Source organism: Desmodus rotundus, chromosome 4 (assembly GCF_022682495.2).
Source record: "Desmodus rotundus isolate HL8 chromosome 4, HLdesRot8A.1, whole genome shotgun sequence".
Taxonomy (NCBI): Eukaryota; Metazoa; Chordata; class Mammalia; order Chiroptera; family Phyllostomidae; genus Desmodus; species Desmodus rotundus.
This window is the reverse complement of record NC_071390.1, coordinates 181,215,539-181,231,979: the sequence shown is the minus strand read 5'-3', so window position 1 is coordinate 181,231,979 and position 16,441 is coordinate 181,215,539. Positions and strand designations below refer to the sequence as shown.

Sequence of the window (16,441 nt, the reverse complement as noted above, 5' to 3'; positions counted from 1 at the left end):
TATCATGAAGGAGACGGGAATGGTATCCTGGGAGGGCACTGACCACAACAGCCTGGGGCTGGGGAAGGGGACACAAGAGAAAGTCTAGTGAGGAGCGACCTGGAAAATGATAATAATATGTCACGTGGGACTTACAGTATATCCAGGGAATTAAAACGTGTGACAATGGCATGGAAGTGGAGGGGAGTGGATGGAGTGTGACCCACGGGCCGCAGCCAAGACCTGTGAGTGTGACCTTAGTTGGTGAAGGGACTTAGCAGGTGTGATTACGTTAAGGATATTGAGACTGGGAGATTATCCTGGATTATCCGAGTGGCTCTAAATGCCTGTGAGGGGGAGGCGGAGGGGCATTGGCCCTGGAAGATGCCAGACCTCAGAAGAGAGACTTGGAGGTTGTTCTGAAGTCTGTGGCCCGGGTTTGTCCCTGTCAGCAGAGCGAGACAGCATCCCAGAACTGGTTGCTGTGACGGGGGGCATTCACCCCACAGCTCCTGGGAAACGAGGGCAGTGCCACACGGAGGCAGCAGGGGCGGGGGGGGGTGCATTAGTACAGGGCCTTATGTATGTGTATAAGACATATACATACATTTTAGACTTTTCACTTCTATCTCTGGCTGAAAGAAAAGGGAGGCGGCGGGGGCCTCTGGGCCTGGGCGGCACTCTCCCCGGACAGGCCCAGCCCCAGCAGCATGCATCTCTCCCCCTCATTCTCCTTGTGAACAAAGTATTGTTTTTTCTCTTAAAGTCTGGCTTGTATCTCTAGACAGGTAACACCATTTTCCTCCTCCGCAACCCCACCAAGTCTGCCCCTGACTGTACTGACTGCAATTGCTTATTTTCTGTATTTGTGACTCTGGGGCCTTGGTCTGGGAGACACTGCCCCTCCTGGGTCCCCCAGGCCCTGTGAGTGCCAGCGATGGCAAAGTAAGCCACCCAGAGCCCGCTCCCCCAGCTCCCCACCTTGCCCTCAGACACCAAGCCAGGTGCTTGCTGGGCAGCAAGGGATCCCTCCCTCAGGCCAGGCCACTGAGTGTGCCCACACCACCGACCCCTGCACTGCCTCGCCCTCTCCTTCCTGTGAGGTCCCCACCCGGGGCTCTGAGCCACACTCTCCTGGCTCCTGCTTCTGCCTCCTGACCTGGACTGGGGCTTCCCCATGCGCCCCTGCGTGGCGCGCAGCACCCCTTTCTCCCGGGAAATGCAAGCAACCGGTTGTTCCTTCAGAGGCAGGTGTCTCGGACTCTGTCACCATACCACCCCTGACTGGATTCATCCAAACAGATCCTGGGCACAGACACCGTGCTGCTGCTCTGATGATGGGGGAGGGCCACCACGCAGGACGGCAGGGGCCAGACAAGGCCAGCACTCGGCTTCTGGGCACCTGGTCCTGCCCACACCTGAAACACACCGGAGGGTGTGTGCTGTCCTAGACCAGGCCCCGAGGCCAGAGTAGTGAGACAGCGTGGCACTGGGCACCTCGGGGACACAGCAGGCCTACACAGTGGCCTGCATTCACAAAGGGCCTTCACCATGGGGTCATGTGGTTCTGTAAACTTTGCTAAACTAAGATAGTGTGAGCCTGGATGTCTCCACACTGTCTTGGGTTCCCTTTGTCACACTTCCCCTCTTGCTGGGGGACACTGGGGAGGTGATGATACTTTCAGGATCTGGCCAAGGGGAAGTCGAGTTGTGGAAACATCGGCTGGGGTTAGCCGGGTGTGTTTACATTACCTGCAGTTACTTCTCTGCATCGTGAAGTTAATACCAGACATGCCGGTGCATCCAGGGACATGCATGGCAACTCACCAAGAGGAGCGAGTCACAGAAACTGCTGGACGCTGCTGACCTGACCAGGTGGCATTGACAAGATAAGCTGGGACCTCACAGCAATGTGACATGGACATGGTGGAAGAAAGCCCCCAATCAGTAGGGGCGTCTTAGATTAGCACAGCCCAGGAAAGGGCACCCAACACTTTCCAGCTGGCCGACAGAAGAGACTCGACAGCGTTCTCTCCAAACGAGACTGTAGTTCTAATGGCGGGCGGGAGGGAGCCAGTGATGAGCTGCGCAGAGGGAGCCTCGGCAAACAGGTGTCTTGATCGGTTTTCCAATCAGCTGGGCCAGAGGGGCTCAGTGATCTTTCTCTTTTCTCCCTGGAAAATGATATTGTGAAATCATTGTAAAAAGAGACAACATAAAATGTATTTCTTATTTTGTGCTTTTTTCTCTTTCATTCTGATGATACAAAGTGTAGATGAAAAAAGGTATCCAAAGACAAACAATTCTTCCACAAATGGGCCTCTTTGTGGCCTGAGAACACGGGAAGAAGGCCAGTCAAGAGGGCCTACTCACCAGAAGCCTCACTGAATGGTGACCGCCCCCATTGGAAGGGGGGTACCTCTGTGCTGCAGGTGCAGTTGGTCCGTGGTGCTCCCAGATCCTGTGCTTGTGAATCCATCTGCTCACTCAGGTTTACTTGTAACCCCACAGTGGACCCTCGGGGACATCGCAGCCCCTTGAAAAACCCGCCATGTACGTCCCCTGAGTGGATCGAGGTGACACTGGCCTGTCTCAGCTAGGACTGGAAACAGGTGCCCTTCTTGCCATCTATTTGGTGTCACATTTTCTGTATTTTTGTGCTTTTTCTTCAGTGATTCCACTGCTTACAAGCCTGGTGCTGGGGTCCCCAAGTGCAGGGAGGCTGGGACACACCTTTCAGACAGTCTGTGTGTCCAGCAGCCCGTTCAGTGGCCGAGCTGTGTCCATGGACATGTGTGTGAAGTGCAATGTCACCTGTGGCCTGACCGAGGGCAGGTTGGGGGTGGGTGGTGCTGTTGAGACAGGCAGAGAGGAGCAGACCCAGGCGCTCACAGCCATCCTGCTCAAGGCTCTGGGGAGGGGGAGGAGGGGCAGGGAGCTGAGCTCAGAGCTGGGTGCTCGGCTGCAGTATGTGGACACTGTCTGAGGAATCCCGTGGGAAGGGGTGCCTTGCTTTTCCTGGATCACCCCATACCAGGGCCTTCACACCCTGTTTTCTCCCGTTTGGATGCTCCCCCCCCCCTCATTTTTCTTCTCCCTCCCTTTCCGGCACCCACAGGAGGCAGCTTCTCCAAGGCCCTGCAGCCCATGGTCGCAGTGCTGGGGTGGGCACCTGGTTGGAGGGCAGCCCACGACTCGGCAGGGACCAGGTGGGTCCCCAGCAAACCCCTCGGCCCACGATGCCCACCATGGCCACTGACATTGCAGTCCGCGGTCGGGCTGACAGGAACAGGGGCCCTGGAGTGCTGGCAGGCGAGGGGGCAAGACTACCGAGTGAACACGTCCCCAGAGCTGCCTGGACAAGACAGTGCTGTGCATGCTGGGGTGCCCCGCCGGCAGGGCTAGGGGCTGGGGTAAGGTTCAGTGCCTGCCTGGGAGCGCGATGAGGCGGGGTTTCATTCCGGGGAGGGGTCCGGGAACGCGAGGCCAGGGAGCGGAGGGAGTGAGGTCAGCCCCTCCGGCTTCCAAAGGGAGAACTGATGGGAGGAGGCACCCTGCCGCGAATAGGCGAGGCAGTTCTGGTCGCCGCAGGCCGGGAGCTTCAGTCCCCATTTGTGGTGAGGACAGGGGCCGGGCGTCCGACGACCCCCAAGGCCCGCACAGCCCAGGGCCGTCGCCATGGTCCCCTCCACTGTGGACGCCAGCCTGACCGCGAGCCCACCCTAGGGCTCAGGCTGTGCCGCGCGCGCGGTGGGTCGCCCTGTACAACCGCGAGCCAAAGGATGGATCCCCGGACCGCGTAAGAGCAGTTGGATTGCGCAGGCGCGCGCCTGGACGCCGCAGGTGCAAACGCCTCGCGTGGGTGTCAGGGAGCCGCAAGCAGAGAACTGAGTCCCGGCTCCGGGGTCAGGCGGGCGGCCTGCTGCCACCGGAGTCCTCCTCTGCTCGCCAGGTCACCCCACACAGCCACGTTGGGACCCTGGCTAGGACCCCAGCTCTGCAAGACCCGCCCCGCCTCCCGCCCTCCAGGCCCCGCCTCCAACCAGGCCCCTCCCCTCGGGCCTACTCCGGTAGGCCCTGATTCCCTAAGCCCCGCCCCCAGCCCTAGCTCCTGCCCGCCCCTCCTCCTCAGGCCCCGCCCAAGAGGCCGCGCCCAGCTCAGCCTCGAGGTCCAGCCCAGCTCCGCCGCCAGGCCTGGGCAGGGTCCAAGAGTGCGCGCCTGCGCAGTGGCGGCGGGCGCAGTCGGAAGCCGGGCGCGTACTGCGGGGGAGACCGGGGACTACAGACTCTTCCAGCAGCACGCACCCTGCTCTCGCCAGCCGCTGGGGCTCGGGCCTCCCGGGCCGGGTATGGCGGCAGCGGCCGAGCCCGGGCCCCGCGCCTGGCTCGGCGGCGGCTCGCCGCGCACTGGCAGCCCGGCCTCCAGCCCCGATCTGTGCAGTGGAGGCCGCGCGCGGCTGGGGCAGAGGTCCGGGCCGGGGTCTGGGCCGGAGCGGGCAGGCGCCAGGACCCCGGGTCCCGCAGCACCGGGCCACACCTTCCGGAAGGTGACGCTCACCAAGCCCACCTACTGCCACCTCTGCTCCGACTTCATCTGGGGGCTGGCTGGCTTCCTGTGCGACGGTGAGCGCCCGCGACCCCATCGCAGACCGCAGCCCCTGGCCCCAAACGGGCGCCTCATCTTTGGCCTCTGCACTCTGGCCCAGCATTGGCCTTCCCACCGGGTGGGAAGAGCCTTCCCTGGAGGTGATGAGGACCAGCTCTGTCTGGGGTACAGGGTGTCGGGTGCCCGCGGCCCCTCCCCAGGACTCCCCTGGGCTTCCTCACCTGGGTCAGAATCCAATGGGGGAAGAGCGTGGCCGCCAACCCCCTGCGCGGGGCAGGGTGAGCCAGGGGACAGGTGCAGTGACTGGGGGATGAGGCCAGCCCACCCTGAGCAGGCCGACTCCCCCAGGTAGGGCTGGCCTGGCCGGCTGGCCCCTGTGCCCTGGTACTGGTCCATTCTCGCTCAGGTGCGTGCACTCTGCTGCACATAGGGGCCTGGTGTTTGCTCTGCTCAGGCTTAGGCTCCCGGACAGCCAGCCATCCCAAGTTCGGCATGCCCCAACAGGGCTCCCATCCAGCTGCCAAGCTGCCGGCTGGGCATAAAGGCCCTCCCTCCCCTGGCTCCTGGGCAGCCAGGGTGTGTATGCTTCAGGGTCTGCTCTCTTCTAGTCCTGTGCCCTTCCTCAGGGCAGGTGGGCAGGCTGGGGGACCCCATCCAGCTGCCCAGGGACATTGAGGGTGGTGGGGTGGGGAGCCCTTGCCCTGCTCAGGGAGTCAGGCCTTTGGCCGTAGGGACAGAGGCACAACTCAGGTAGAAGTCTACAGAGACTTGGTTCAATCGGGGTAGTGACAAGTCGGGGCCTCTCACACAGGATGTCTTCTCTCACACAGGAGGCTGGCGTGGGGTGGTTGCCCCTGGTTTTTCTGTCACCTTGGACACACCGCCCTGCCCTGCCTCCCCCTGGAGGGCCAGGAGGCTCCCCTATGGTGGGAGACTTGCTGGTGCAGGTGGAGCCAGCCCCAGGTCCCAGGCTCCATCCACAGTCCCCAAGTGGGTGAGAACTAGGGAAGGCAGGGCTCCGGGTGTGAAGGGCCCAGCAGCTCACAGACAAAGGCTGGGTGTGGGGATGACACAGTGGCCTCCTCTGGGCAGCTGTGTGGATCTCCTTCCCCTTCTGCGGAGAAGGGGCTGGCGATCTCTGCAAGCAGAGGAGCCTGATAAGGGTGTGGAGGAAGAGCCCCTTCCCGGCAGGAGCGCCCAGGATGCGTGGTGTGCGGTGACGGCACTCTATCTTCCTGAGCCAGAGGGGAAGCTGGGCACCGCCTGCCCACAGCTGCTGCCTTCTGTGGCAGAGCCAGCCTGGCTGCTGGGAGGGGAAGCTGACGGGGCTCATACCTCGGCCTCTGTGTCTCCCCACTTCTCCTGCCCAAGCCCAGACTGCTTCTGGAGTTTTCTGGGAAGATAGGCCTCGGAGCTGCTCTTGCCAGCCTGGGACGGAGCTACCTCGAGGCCCCGTGGGCAGTCTCACCCAAGGCTATGTTGGAGAGTTGTCCCTCTACCGCCTGCCCACTGCCTGGGCCCCTGAAGCCTGGTCCAGCCCACCCTGCTGCGGGCCCCCACCCCCATCCTGACGGACCCGACCCTGCTGCACTTGCCACTGGAGGCTGCTCTGGCCGCTCCAGGCCTCCCCCTCCTGTCCATCTTTGAGTCCATCTCCCAGCTGAGCCTGAGTCTTGTTGGGCCCCCCAGGACCAGTGGGGGTGCCCCTTCTTAGGTGGGCCTCAGGAGCACAGTGCGGTCTGAGTGCTCACCACCTTCAGGGCCTCTGGCCTGCCCAACCTGGACAGGGGCAGGGGCAGCCGTCCTGCCAGCCTCAGTGGGGTCCCAGCCTGGCACAGACTGGCTGGGGGTCCCAGCAGACACAGCATGTGGGAGGCCTAATTGGGTGTGCATGCAGCTGTGGGGTTGGGGAGGGTGTCCCTGGCAAATTGGTCCTGGCGGGGGGGTGTGCCCAGGTGCCCATCCACCTGCCCACCCCTCTTAGAGACTGGAAGGAGAGCTAAGCCTGGGAGCAGGGGCCACTCTCAGGGCACCAGATACGTCACCCAGGATGGTCACAGCCATCAGACCCCTGCTCCACGCACGCTCTGGGCTCTCCAGATGAGGGGTGGGGTGGGGTGGGGCAGAGGGTCAGGGTGTTTCTTGGCACTTCCGAGAGGGTTGGGGGAGGCTGTTGCTGCAGCTTCCCATTGCTACCATGCTGGCCATGCCCGTGGGTGGTAGGGACCACGCTCCCCGTCGCTCCCATGGTGGGGTGGGCTGGGAGCCGGCAGTGACTTGCCCTGAGGAGGTGGCCACAGCAGCTGTGGCACAGTGCACCCACCGTGATGGGGACTCCACCCTGTCAGAACGCTGCTGCCCCACCATGACCCTCAGTGGGCCCACTGGCTGAGGCCTCCCATCTGCGTGCCTTTCCTGGGGCCTCTATAGATTTCTGGGCAGGACAGAGGCCAATGCCTGTGGCTCTTTTCCCACAGTCTGCAACTTCATGTCCCACGAGAAGTGCCTGAAGCAGGTGAAGACTCCCTGCACCAGTGTGGCGCCCAGCCTGGTCCGCGTGCGTATGGAGTGCAGGCGCTGAGCGTGCTGGGTGGGCGGAGGGGCTGGAGCTGGTGCTCAGGTCTCAGGATGGATGGGGTGGGCAGTGGGACCAGCCTGGGGTCAGGGGTGGGAGTGTTTCTTTGTGCTGGGTGGGTTCCCGAGCTTCGAGGGCTGTGTCCCTGCCTGTGAGCCTCTCCCAGGGCAGCAGCCACCCCTCACTTCCCCGGGGTTGTCGCTTGTTCCGTGGTCTCCTGTACTGCCCCCTGTCTGTGGGTGGGCCCTCTTCCACCTGTGTTCCCTCTGGGTTGCCCACATGTACCACTGGGGGCAGACTGGGAAGTGGTCAGCACAGCTGGGGGGAAGGACCAGCAGTGGTGCCCCCCACCCCCTGCAGCAGGGGCTTCTTGGGATCACCACGGGAGGCCCAGGGCAGCGCTGGCCCTGCACAGAGTGGGGCAGTGGCTGTGCAGGGCAGTCCCAGAGGACCCCTCACAGCACCATGTAAGCACTGGGCAGAAGGGCCTGGGGGGCTGCAGCGGTTAGGCAGGTGGTGTGGAGTTGTGATGGGTGTGGGTTGAGGTGTGTGGGGTGGGGGTTGGCAGTGGGCTCTGGCTTAGGCTGGGCTCTGCCCCCGCCAGGTCCCTGTGGCCCACTGCTTTGGTCCCCGGGGGCTTTACAAGCGCAAGTTCTGTGCTGTGTGCCGCAAGAGCCTGGAGGCCCCTGCACTCCGCTGCGAAGGTACTGCTGACCCAGGCCCCTGGCCCCTGCTGCCCAGGATGGCCCAGCCAGGTGGCCTGAGGGGCGGGGTGGAGGTGGGGGTGTTCTGGGTTCTCGAGCTGCCAAGGCCGGTCAGCAGGGTCTGGCTGCTGGCTGCATGTTGAGGTGGGCCCTGCAGGGAGAGGTGGGGGGCTGTTCCTGAGCTGTTGTTCAGATTCGGGAAGCTTAGAGACAGCGTGGTGAGGGGTGCAGGGCCCGTGGGGAGCCGTGAGAGACCCCTAACGCTGCCCACCCCCCAGTGTGTGAGCTGCACGTTCACCCCGACTGTGTGCCCTTCGCCTGCAGCGACTGCCGCCAGTGCCACCAGGACGGGCACCAGGACCACGTGAGTGGCTGGAGTACAGGCCGGGGTGGGGGTGGCAGCAGGGCGGGTGGAGCCTGCTGATGCTCCCCCCGCCCCCCCCCACCCTGCAGGATGTGCACCTCCACCACTGGCGGGAGGGGAACCTGCCCTCGGGCGCGCGGTGCGAGGTCTGCCGGAGGACCTGTGGCTCCTCCGACGTGCTGGCTGGTCTGCGCTGCGAGTGGTGCAACGTCCAGGTGCGGTGGGGCGGGGCGCGGGCGCCTTCTTTCTATGGGTGCTGATCTTTCGGGGTGGGGGCCCCATTTTGCGAGTCGGGGCTCCCTCTGGGTGAGGCTCTGCAGAAGCCGTCAGTCTGGGGATCCCGGAGGGCTGGCCTGGACCTGCTTGTCCTGCCTCAGGCTCAAGGCCGTGCTTCCCGCCCACACCCCCAAGGTCCACACAGTCTGCTCCGCGGCGCTCACCCCCGAGTGCTCGTTAGGGCGCCTGCGTACCATGATCCTGCCCCCCGCGTGCGTGCGCCTGCTGTCTCGCAACTTCAGCAAGATGCACTGCTTCCGCATCTCCGAGAGTGTGGTCCCCGAGCCCGGTGAGCACGGGGTGGGTGCTGCCGAGGAGCAGCGGGCAGGGGCCTGGGGCGGGTGGGGCGAGAGTGAGAGGCCTGCTGTGCTCATCCCACAGGCGAGGGGGACCCCGGTGCAGACAGAAGCGCTCCAGCCTGCCCAGGCAGAGAGGTGCCTCCGCAGGAGTCAAGTACGTGCCCAGTCCCCCACCCCTTCCAGGTCCCCAGCCCTGTCCCCCTCCCCTTCCCCCCATCCCGCCGCGGGTTCACGCCCCTTCCCCCAGGGCCAGTCAAGCAGATGCTGAGGATCTTTGACGGCAGCGATGCTGTGCATCGGGGTCACTTCCGAGTCATCAGCGTTCCACGCCTGGCGGGGAGCAAGGAGGTGCTGGTAAGCGGGGTGGGTAGAGCCGGTGCGGGGCGGCGGCAGGGCCCCCCAGTGGGCAGCTCTTCTACCCCAGACCCCACCCCGCAGGATGCCGCCCTGCGAGCCTACTACCTCACGGAGGACCCTGGCGACTTTGAGCTGCAGGCGCTCCCTGCAGTGCTGTGGGCTGGTGACCCTGGCGCCAGGCGCCAGGCCCAGAGTGGCGGGGCTTTGGAGGAGGAGGGCAGCAGGGGCCCCGGGCCCCCCGAGAGCGTTCCTGTGGCCGATGCCTGGATCATCCGTGCCCTGCCCCGCACCCAGGACGTCCTGAAGGTCTACCCCGCCTGGCTCAAGTGAGACCCCGGCCCTGGGCACAGGTCCTGCCAGCGGGCACCGGGAGGGCTGGGAAGTGTGGCCAGAGCTCCTGAGCTTGTTCCCTGCAGGGTGGGTGTGGCCTATGTCTCCATTCGTGTGACTGCAGACAGCACTGCTCGGAACGTGGTGCTGGAGGTCCTCCCGCTCCTCGGGCGCCAGGTGTGTACCCTGGGCCTACTGGTCCTGGCCTCCCAGCGGGCCAGGCAGCCGCCCTAGCCGGGTGTGGATGCCCCATCTGAGTGTCCTAGGGAGGTGTCGGTTGGTCCCAGCCTGATAACCCCACTTCTGTCCCCACAGGCTGAGGGTCCTGAGAGCTTCCAGCTGGTGGAGGTCCTCATGGGCAGCAGGCAAGGTGAGAGGGTGGCCCGCAGCCAATGCCCCAGCTGGCTTGCCTCCGGTGCCCTGGAGTGTTGGGGCGGCCATCCACAGGGGCGGGTGCAGTGCCGCGCTGACGGCTGTGCCTCCCACCCTGCAGTGCAGCGGACGGTGCTGGCGGACGAAGAGCTTTTGCTCAGCCGGCTTCATGACATCCGGCAGGTCAGTGGGTGTGGACGCTGGCCCCTGGGCGCTGCTGGCTTTTGGCTACGGCTTCTGCCTCATAGAGAGGGACCCCATGGCCACTCTGGTGGGCAGCTGGCTGTCCTTGACAGAAGTGCCCTCTCCGGGGCCTGGCAGATCCATCTGCATCCTAACAGGTTACCTGCTCCTGAAAATCTGGGTTTGAGGCTTCAGACCCCGGAGCCCCTGAGGGGTGCAGGGAGGAAGCTGTGTCTTCCATCCTCTGGGGGCGGCTCAGCCTGGGGACCCTCCCAGGGGCCCTGGTTGGGTGCTTGTGGAGGGGCCTGGCACCAGCTACTGGGCTGTGCTCTGCTCAGCACCGCCCCTCCCTCCCCACAGATGTCCCTGCGGCAGATGAGTCAGACCCGCTTCTACCTGGCCGAGAGCAGGCCTGTGGCCCCCCGAGTCTCCCTGTTCGTTGGTGGTCTGCCTCCCGGCCTGTCCCCGCAGGAGTATAGCAGTCTGTTAGATGAGGCTGTGGCCACCAAAGGTGTGATCACCTGGGCTGGCCTGGGGCTACTGGTCACTGGGGACAGGGGAGGGGACCTGAGACAGGCTGTAGGGGCTGCTGGATGAGGTCGGGCCCTCCAACGCCCTCCTCCGAGTCACAGCCCTTGCTCAGCTGGTGACCCACCCAGCGGGTCTCTCCACACCTCCCAGACTCAGACGGTGGCCCCTCCTCTGAGGGGCTTCTAAGCCTCCTGAAGTCCAGTCTCTACTCTGGGCCCCAGGGGCGGGGTAGGGAGTCTGCTGCACCTGGAGTTGGGGGTTCCCTTTCCTGGGGTCACTGACCCTGCAGTGTGGTGTGATGTTTCCCCTGAGCAGAGTGGGTGGGGGCAGCGGCCTGGGGGTGTTGGGGGCCCCTTGGCCTCTGCTCTTTCCTGCACCCTGACCACAGCCTGTCTTTGCAGCTGGCCTGGTGTCCGTGAGCAATGTCTATGCCTCCCAAGGTGAGCTGCACCCTGCACATTCGGGGTGGCCGGACAGTTAGAGCGAGAGCCCTGCCATCTGGCCTCCATGGGGCCGTGCCCTGTCACACCCGATTCTCCTCTCTCCTCCCGGGGACCACGTGTGGGGGAAATGCATTTTGTTTCCTGGCTAAACCAGGACTGAGGCCAGAGAACGTTACCGTTCTGCCCATGGGTTCACATCCTTCTCACTGAAAACTCGACAGCTACCAGAAATGGGAGGACAGCGCCCTGAGCCCATGTCCCCTCTCTGGGTTCTCAGCAGTTATCCGTCCTCCATTCCTGTGGGCTCACCCCCCATGGGTCCCTGGGGCTCTGCGGGCGGGGAGTGAGGACGTGCCCTGCTGCTCCGTCCTGCGTCCTACTGCCTTGCTAACGTCCACCCCCATGTCCTGTCTCCGTGATGTCCAGCCATCCATGAAGGCTACCCCGGGGATGGGGGGCCCACAACGTACAGATGCCTTTGGGTGGGCTTATCTGAAACTGGCCGTGGCCTGTGCTCACAGCCCACCTGCCACAGGTGCTGTGGTGCTGGACGTGGCCTGCTTTGCAGAGGCTGAACGGCTGTACATGCTGGTCAAGGACACGGCTGTGCATGGCCGGCCGCTGACCGCCCTGGTGCTCCCAGACGTGCTGGTGAGTGGGCACTGGGACTGGGGGACGTGGTTTCCATGGCTGGTTTTGTCTCACACTCGGGGGTTGGCTGCACACACCTAGTTCACACATGTGGGAGGCCTGCATGGACTGTGAGGACCCCCCATGGCCCTCACCCTCTCTGGGGTCACTGGGTGGGGCCTCAGCAGGCCCTGGGACCCCTGCTTGCAACCTTGGCTGCCTGGGCCAGCAGGTGGCGCTCTCTGACCAGATGCTGCCCTGAAGACCTAGCACTGCCTGGAGCAGGGGTCCCTGGTGCCTTACTGCTCTGGGGTGAGGATCGGGGCAGGGCGAAGGTTTCGCGCCTTTTGCCCCGTACCCTGTGCCCTCCCAGAGCTTGTGGTTTTCACCCGGAGGCCCCCAGAGCCCCTGGTGTCCATGGCTGCTCTGCCCCTGGCTCCAAGCCCTTCGAGGGGAAGTGGGACAGCAGTGAGCTCAGGGTCTGTGACAGGCGGGCAGGGCCTGCAGGTCCCCGCTGCCCCTCCCCACCCTGAGCCAGCGCAGGGCAGGGCAGCCAGCCAGCGGGTGCAGCCTGAGGATCAGAGCCCCAGGGGCAGAGCTGGCGGGCAGTGCCAGCAGGTGAGTGGTGCCTCAGGCAGCCCTGCCTGGCGGGCCACACGTCACCCCAGCGTGCCCCTGGCCTGTGCCTAGCCTGTATGTCTTCTGTCAACCAGCCACCTCACTGTAGGGACCCCAGCCCCTCCTGGTTCTTGCTTGTGGGCACTCCAGCCTCCTGTCTGCTGGGTCCTGGGCACTGTTTGGGGGTTGCGGGGGGCTTTATCCCGAGCCCAGGGAACATGTGTCGACTCCCCATGAGCCAGGCCTTCTGGCTGCCACGAGGTTGGGGCAGCTCTGGGAGCTGCGTCCTCCCGGGCTGTGCACCAGGTGGCTTCTTGGTGCAGGTGGGGTCCAGCCTGGGCTGTGACATGTGGATGAGATGATGGGCACAGCCTCGGGGACGTGTGTCTGCAGCTGGCTGCGGCCCATGTGCCTGGAGCCCCAGGCTGGTGGCCTCATGTCGGCCCCATTGGCCAGAGGCTCATGGGTTCCCCCTGTGCCTTGGGGGTATCCCTAGAAGTCTGGCAAACCGGGGATGCCATGTGGCCCCCGGGGCCTGGTGTGTGCCTCCCTTGGAAGGGGGCGGCTCCAGCTTGGCTCTGGCCAGGTGGGCTCCAGGTTGGGGCAGTCCCCACGCAGGCAGCGTGGTGGGGGAGATGCCTGCCGTAACTCAGCCCCTGTCTGTCAGCATACAAAGCTGCCTCCAGACTGCTGCCCCCTCCTCGTGTTTGTGAACCCCAAGAGCGGAGGCCTCAAGGGCCGTGACCTGCTCTGCAGTTTCCGGAAGCTGCTGAACCCTCACCAGGTCTTTGAGCTGACCAATGGAGGGCCTGTTCCTGGGTGAGTCTGGTGGGAGCCCTGCCGCAGGGCTTGCAGCCTGGCAGGCCCCTGCGGGGCTTTCACATACCTGTGGGCGGGCTGGTGGGAACAGGACGGGGCTGGGGGTTGGAACCGCAAGGGCTGTCTTGGGCGGGGGATGAGCTGTGGCTGCTGGGCCTGGACCTCCTTCCCTGACTTCCCTGTGTGGCTGAGGCTGGTGGCAGACAGTGCCTGTCTCCCTATCGCCAGGCTCCACGTGTTCTCCCAGGTGCCCCGCTTCCGGGTGCTGGTGTGTGGTGGGGACGGCACCGTGGGCTGGGTGCTTTCTGCTCTGGAGGAGACGCGGTACGGGCTGGCCTGCCCGGAGCCTTCTGTGGCCATTCTGCCCCTGGGCACAGGTGGGGTCAGCCGGTGGGTCGGGAGGCGGGGCCTGTGGGTTCATCCCTTCCTGCCCCACGTTTTAGTGGAAGCCGGGGTTGGGGGGCGGTGTGTGGAGTCACCACCCTCTCCCCCTGCCCCAGGGAATGACCTGGGCCGGGTCCTCCGCTGGGGGGCGGGCTACAGTGGAGAGGACCTGTTCTCGGTGCTGGTGTCGGTGGACGAGGCGGATGCTGTCCTCGTGGACCGTTGGACCATCTTGCTGGACGCTCATGAGGCCAGCGATGTGGAGAACAGCCTGGCCGACCTGGAGCCCCCCAAGGTACGGTGTGCCTGGGAGAGGGTGTGGCAGCTGTGGGGCCTATGGTGACCCCCCCTTTTTGTTTTACGCTGGGAGGTTGAGGCGCAGAGCAGTGGTTGCCCGGCAACAGCCCAGAGCTTGCTGGCCGGCCTGGCCTGCACTGCCTACTGCACCGCCTTCTGGGTGCTGGTGTCAATGGACCCGGCTCGAGGGGGCAGCAGCGCCTGCTCAGGGCTGACCTGGCCACGGGAGAACTCGTCTTGCCCCCAGATCGTGCAGATGAGCAACTACTGTGGGATTGGCATCGACGCAGAGCTGAGCCTGGACTTCCATCAGGCCCGAGAGGAGGAGCCCAGCAAGTTCACGAGCAGGTGAAGGACTGAGGGAGTGGGGGCTGCTCCAGGCAGAGAGGGACTGCCCCCTGGTGATAGTGCACTTCCTGGAGACTCCCAGCAGGGACGGGTGTGGAGGGGCTGGCCCCTGGGGGCTGCAACAGGCTGGCACGCCCTCCTGCTGCAGGTTCCACAACAAGGGTGTGTACGTGCGGGTCGGGCTGCAGAAGATGAGCCACTCCCGCAGCCTGCATAGGGAGATCCGGCTGCAGGTGGAGCAGCAGGAGGTGGAGCTGCCCAGCATCGAGGGCCTCATCTTCATCAACATCCCCAGGTGCCGTGGGTGGGGTCCTGGGGACTCAGTCCAGCTGAGCCTCAGTTCCAGCTTGGGTGGGACTCTGGGCCTGTGCAGCCTGCACTTTCACCTGTGCACCCCTCTCTCGGCACAGCTGGGGCTCGGGGGCCGACCTGTGGGGTCCCGACAGCGACTCCAGGTTTGAGAAGCCACGGATGGATGATGGGCTGTTGGAGGTGGTGGGGGTGACGGGCGTCATGCACATGGTGAGTGCGGGTGGGCAGGTGGCTGTCGGGCAGGGCTAGTGAGACGCCACTGTCTGCTGAGCAACCCCATCCTCCCCTGACCAGGGCCAGGTCCAGGGCGGGCTGCGCTCCGGCATCCGCATCGCCCAGGGCGCCTACTTCCGGGTCACCCTTCTCAAGGCCACACCTGTGCAGGTGGATGGTGAGCCCTGGGTGCAGGCTCCTGGCCACATGATCATCTCAGCCGTGGGCCCCAAGGTGAGCCGTGGGGTGTGCCGGGTGGGGCTGAGAGATGGGGGTGAGGTGGGCCCAGTGCTGGCAGCCTGGTGTGGCCCATTCTTCCCTGACCCCAGGAGGTCCCGGGGTCCAGGAGAGGTCAGCCAGCCCTCGGAGAACACCTGTCTCCCCTCTGTGGAAATGAGTGCCCAGGAGCCTCAGCGGGTGTCTCTTGGGCAGTGGTGGGGCTGGGGCCCCTGCTCCACAGGTGGCCACCACACAGCCTCGCTGCTTGCCCTTCATCCAATGCACCAAGCTGGTGGAAGGTGTTCTGGGGACCAGGGTTGGTTGGTTCACAGTGTGCTGCCCTCTGACCTCACCTGCCCTGGGACAGGTCCACATGCTCAGGAAGGCCAAGCAGAAGCCCAAGAAGGCCGGGACCCCCAAGGATGCCTGAGCAGATGGGAGGCCTCTCTCTGAGGGGGTCCCTAAGTAGAGGGGAGGCCCCAGAGCAGCTTGGGCCTGCCCCGCATTGGTTGGATGGGCCTGCAGCCTTGGCCTCAGGCCTTCTTCCCCACCAGTGACGCAGGCTGGACGAAGGCTCCACTGGTCAACCCCCCTCCCCGGGGCCCAGGTCACCACCACGGGGGACAGGTAGGCTGGCCTCCCTGTGTCCCCCTACCCTCCACTGAGCCCTTTGAATCAGCAGCCCTGGACCTCAGCTGGTCCTTGGGTGTGCCCAGCACTGACATGGGGCACCTGCCCACCAGCTGCTCTGGCCTCCTGACCTTAGCACCATGAGCCTGTCTGTGACCCAGGAGTGACCACACTGCACAGCAGGGCCTGAGGCCAGGCCGCTTGGCCACCACCCTGAGGAGGGCATGTGGTGCCTGGAGGCAGTGGGAGGAGCGGGCAAAAGTGCCTGGAAGGGACTAGAACTGAGCGGGCTGGGCCCCAGGAAGCAGTGACGGCAGAAAGCATACGGGAACCAACTTTAATCACTGAGGACACCTGGCACTTCACGTCTCGTTTTCAGTCAGCGTGGCTGCTCCCAGTGTCTGCTGAGCAGACAGGACTTCCTTGGTCACAGGCCCAAATCTGGACCACCCACACCTCAGACCCCAGGAGGCACCAGACCAAACCTTCAGCCTGCCTGGGGAACCTCCAGTGGCCCCAGAGGCTCCACTGTCAACACTGGGCAGGGTCCCTTTGCTGCTGGCACCTCTGGCAGGGCTGGTGGCTTTGCCTCAACCTCAGACGTGGCCCTGCCCCACCTGTGCCCTGCTCCCCCACCTTCTGCCAAAGCTGCACCCACAATGCACTGAACAGCTTGTGGCTTCGTTTCATATGCCTCCAGGGTGCACACCCTGCCGCTGTGCCCGTGGTGTCCCCCGCCTGTGCCCCACGGGCCCTGCTGCTGCAGTCTGTGGGGACCACCTGTGGGGTGTGGTTGGGGACCCTGCCCTGCAGTCCCGTGTCTGTGCCCAGAGGCGCCTCCCATGTAGCCCACACTACTTGCACTGTGACTCCCATTTGCCACAATACAGTCTAGGCGCTGCCATCTTATCTCACTCCCATTGGTGTGCAGGGAGCAGCGGGTAGGGAGGGT

At 64.5% G+C, this 16,441-nt stretch overlaps 1 protein-coding gene across 3 annotated transcripts; it reads left to right on the top strand.

Moving 5' to 3' along the window:
* Window positions 1-4,213: 4,213 nt before the first annotated feature.
* On the top strand, window positions 4,214-16,398 carry DGKQ (diacylglycerol kinase theta). 3 transcript variants are annotated; one of them, XM_053922625.1, is made up of 24 exons: window positions 4,214-4,602; window positions 7,063-7,142; window positions 7,765-7,864; window positions 8,143-8,228; window positions 8,318-8,443; window positions 8,640-8,793; window positions 8,886-8,957; window positions 9,051-9,157; window positions 9,242-9,486; window positions 9,577-9,667; window positions 9,806-9,860; window positions 9,984-10,045; window positions 10,406-10,556; window positions 10,978-11,016; window positions 11,555-11,670; window positions 12,935-13,086; window positions 13,315-13,463; window positions 13,587-13,765; window positions 14,015-14,115; window positions 14,264-14,410; window positions 14,526-14,637; window positions 14,722-14,874; window positions 15,385-15,486; window positions 15,869-16,398. In XM_053922625.1, exons 1-24 carry the CDS (start codon window positions 4,329-4,331, stop codon window positions 16,382-16,384), a joined length of 3,369 nt encoding a protein of 1,122 aa, XP_053778600.1. In that variant the 5' UTR covers window positions 4,214-4,328; the 3' UTR covers window positions 16,385-16,398. The 3 variants fall into 3 exon arrangements, with proteins under 3 accessions (XP_053778600.1, XP_053778601.1, XP_053778602.1); XM_053922626.1 differs by lacking the exon at window positions 15,385-15,486; XM_053922627.1 differs by lacking the exon at window positions 15,869-16,398 and having other exon boundaries at window positions 15,227-15,520.
* Window positions 16,399-16,441: the final 43 nt, after the last annotated feature.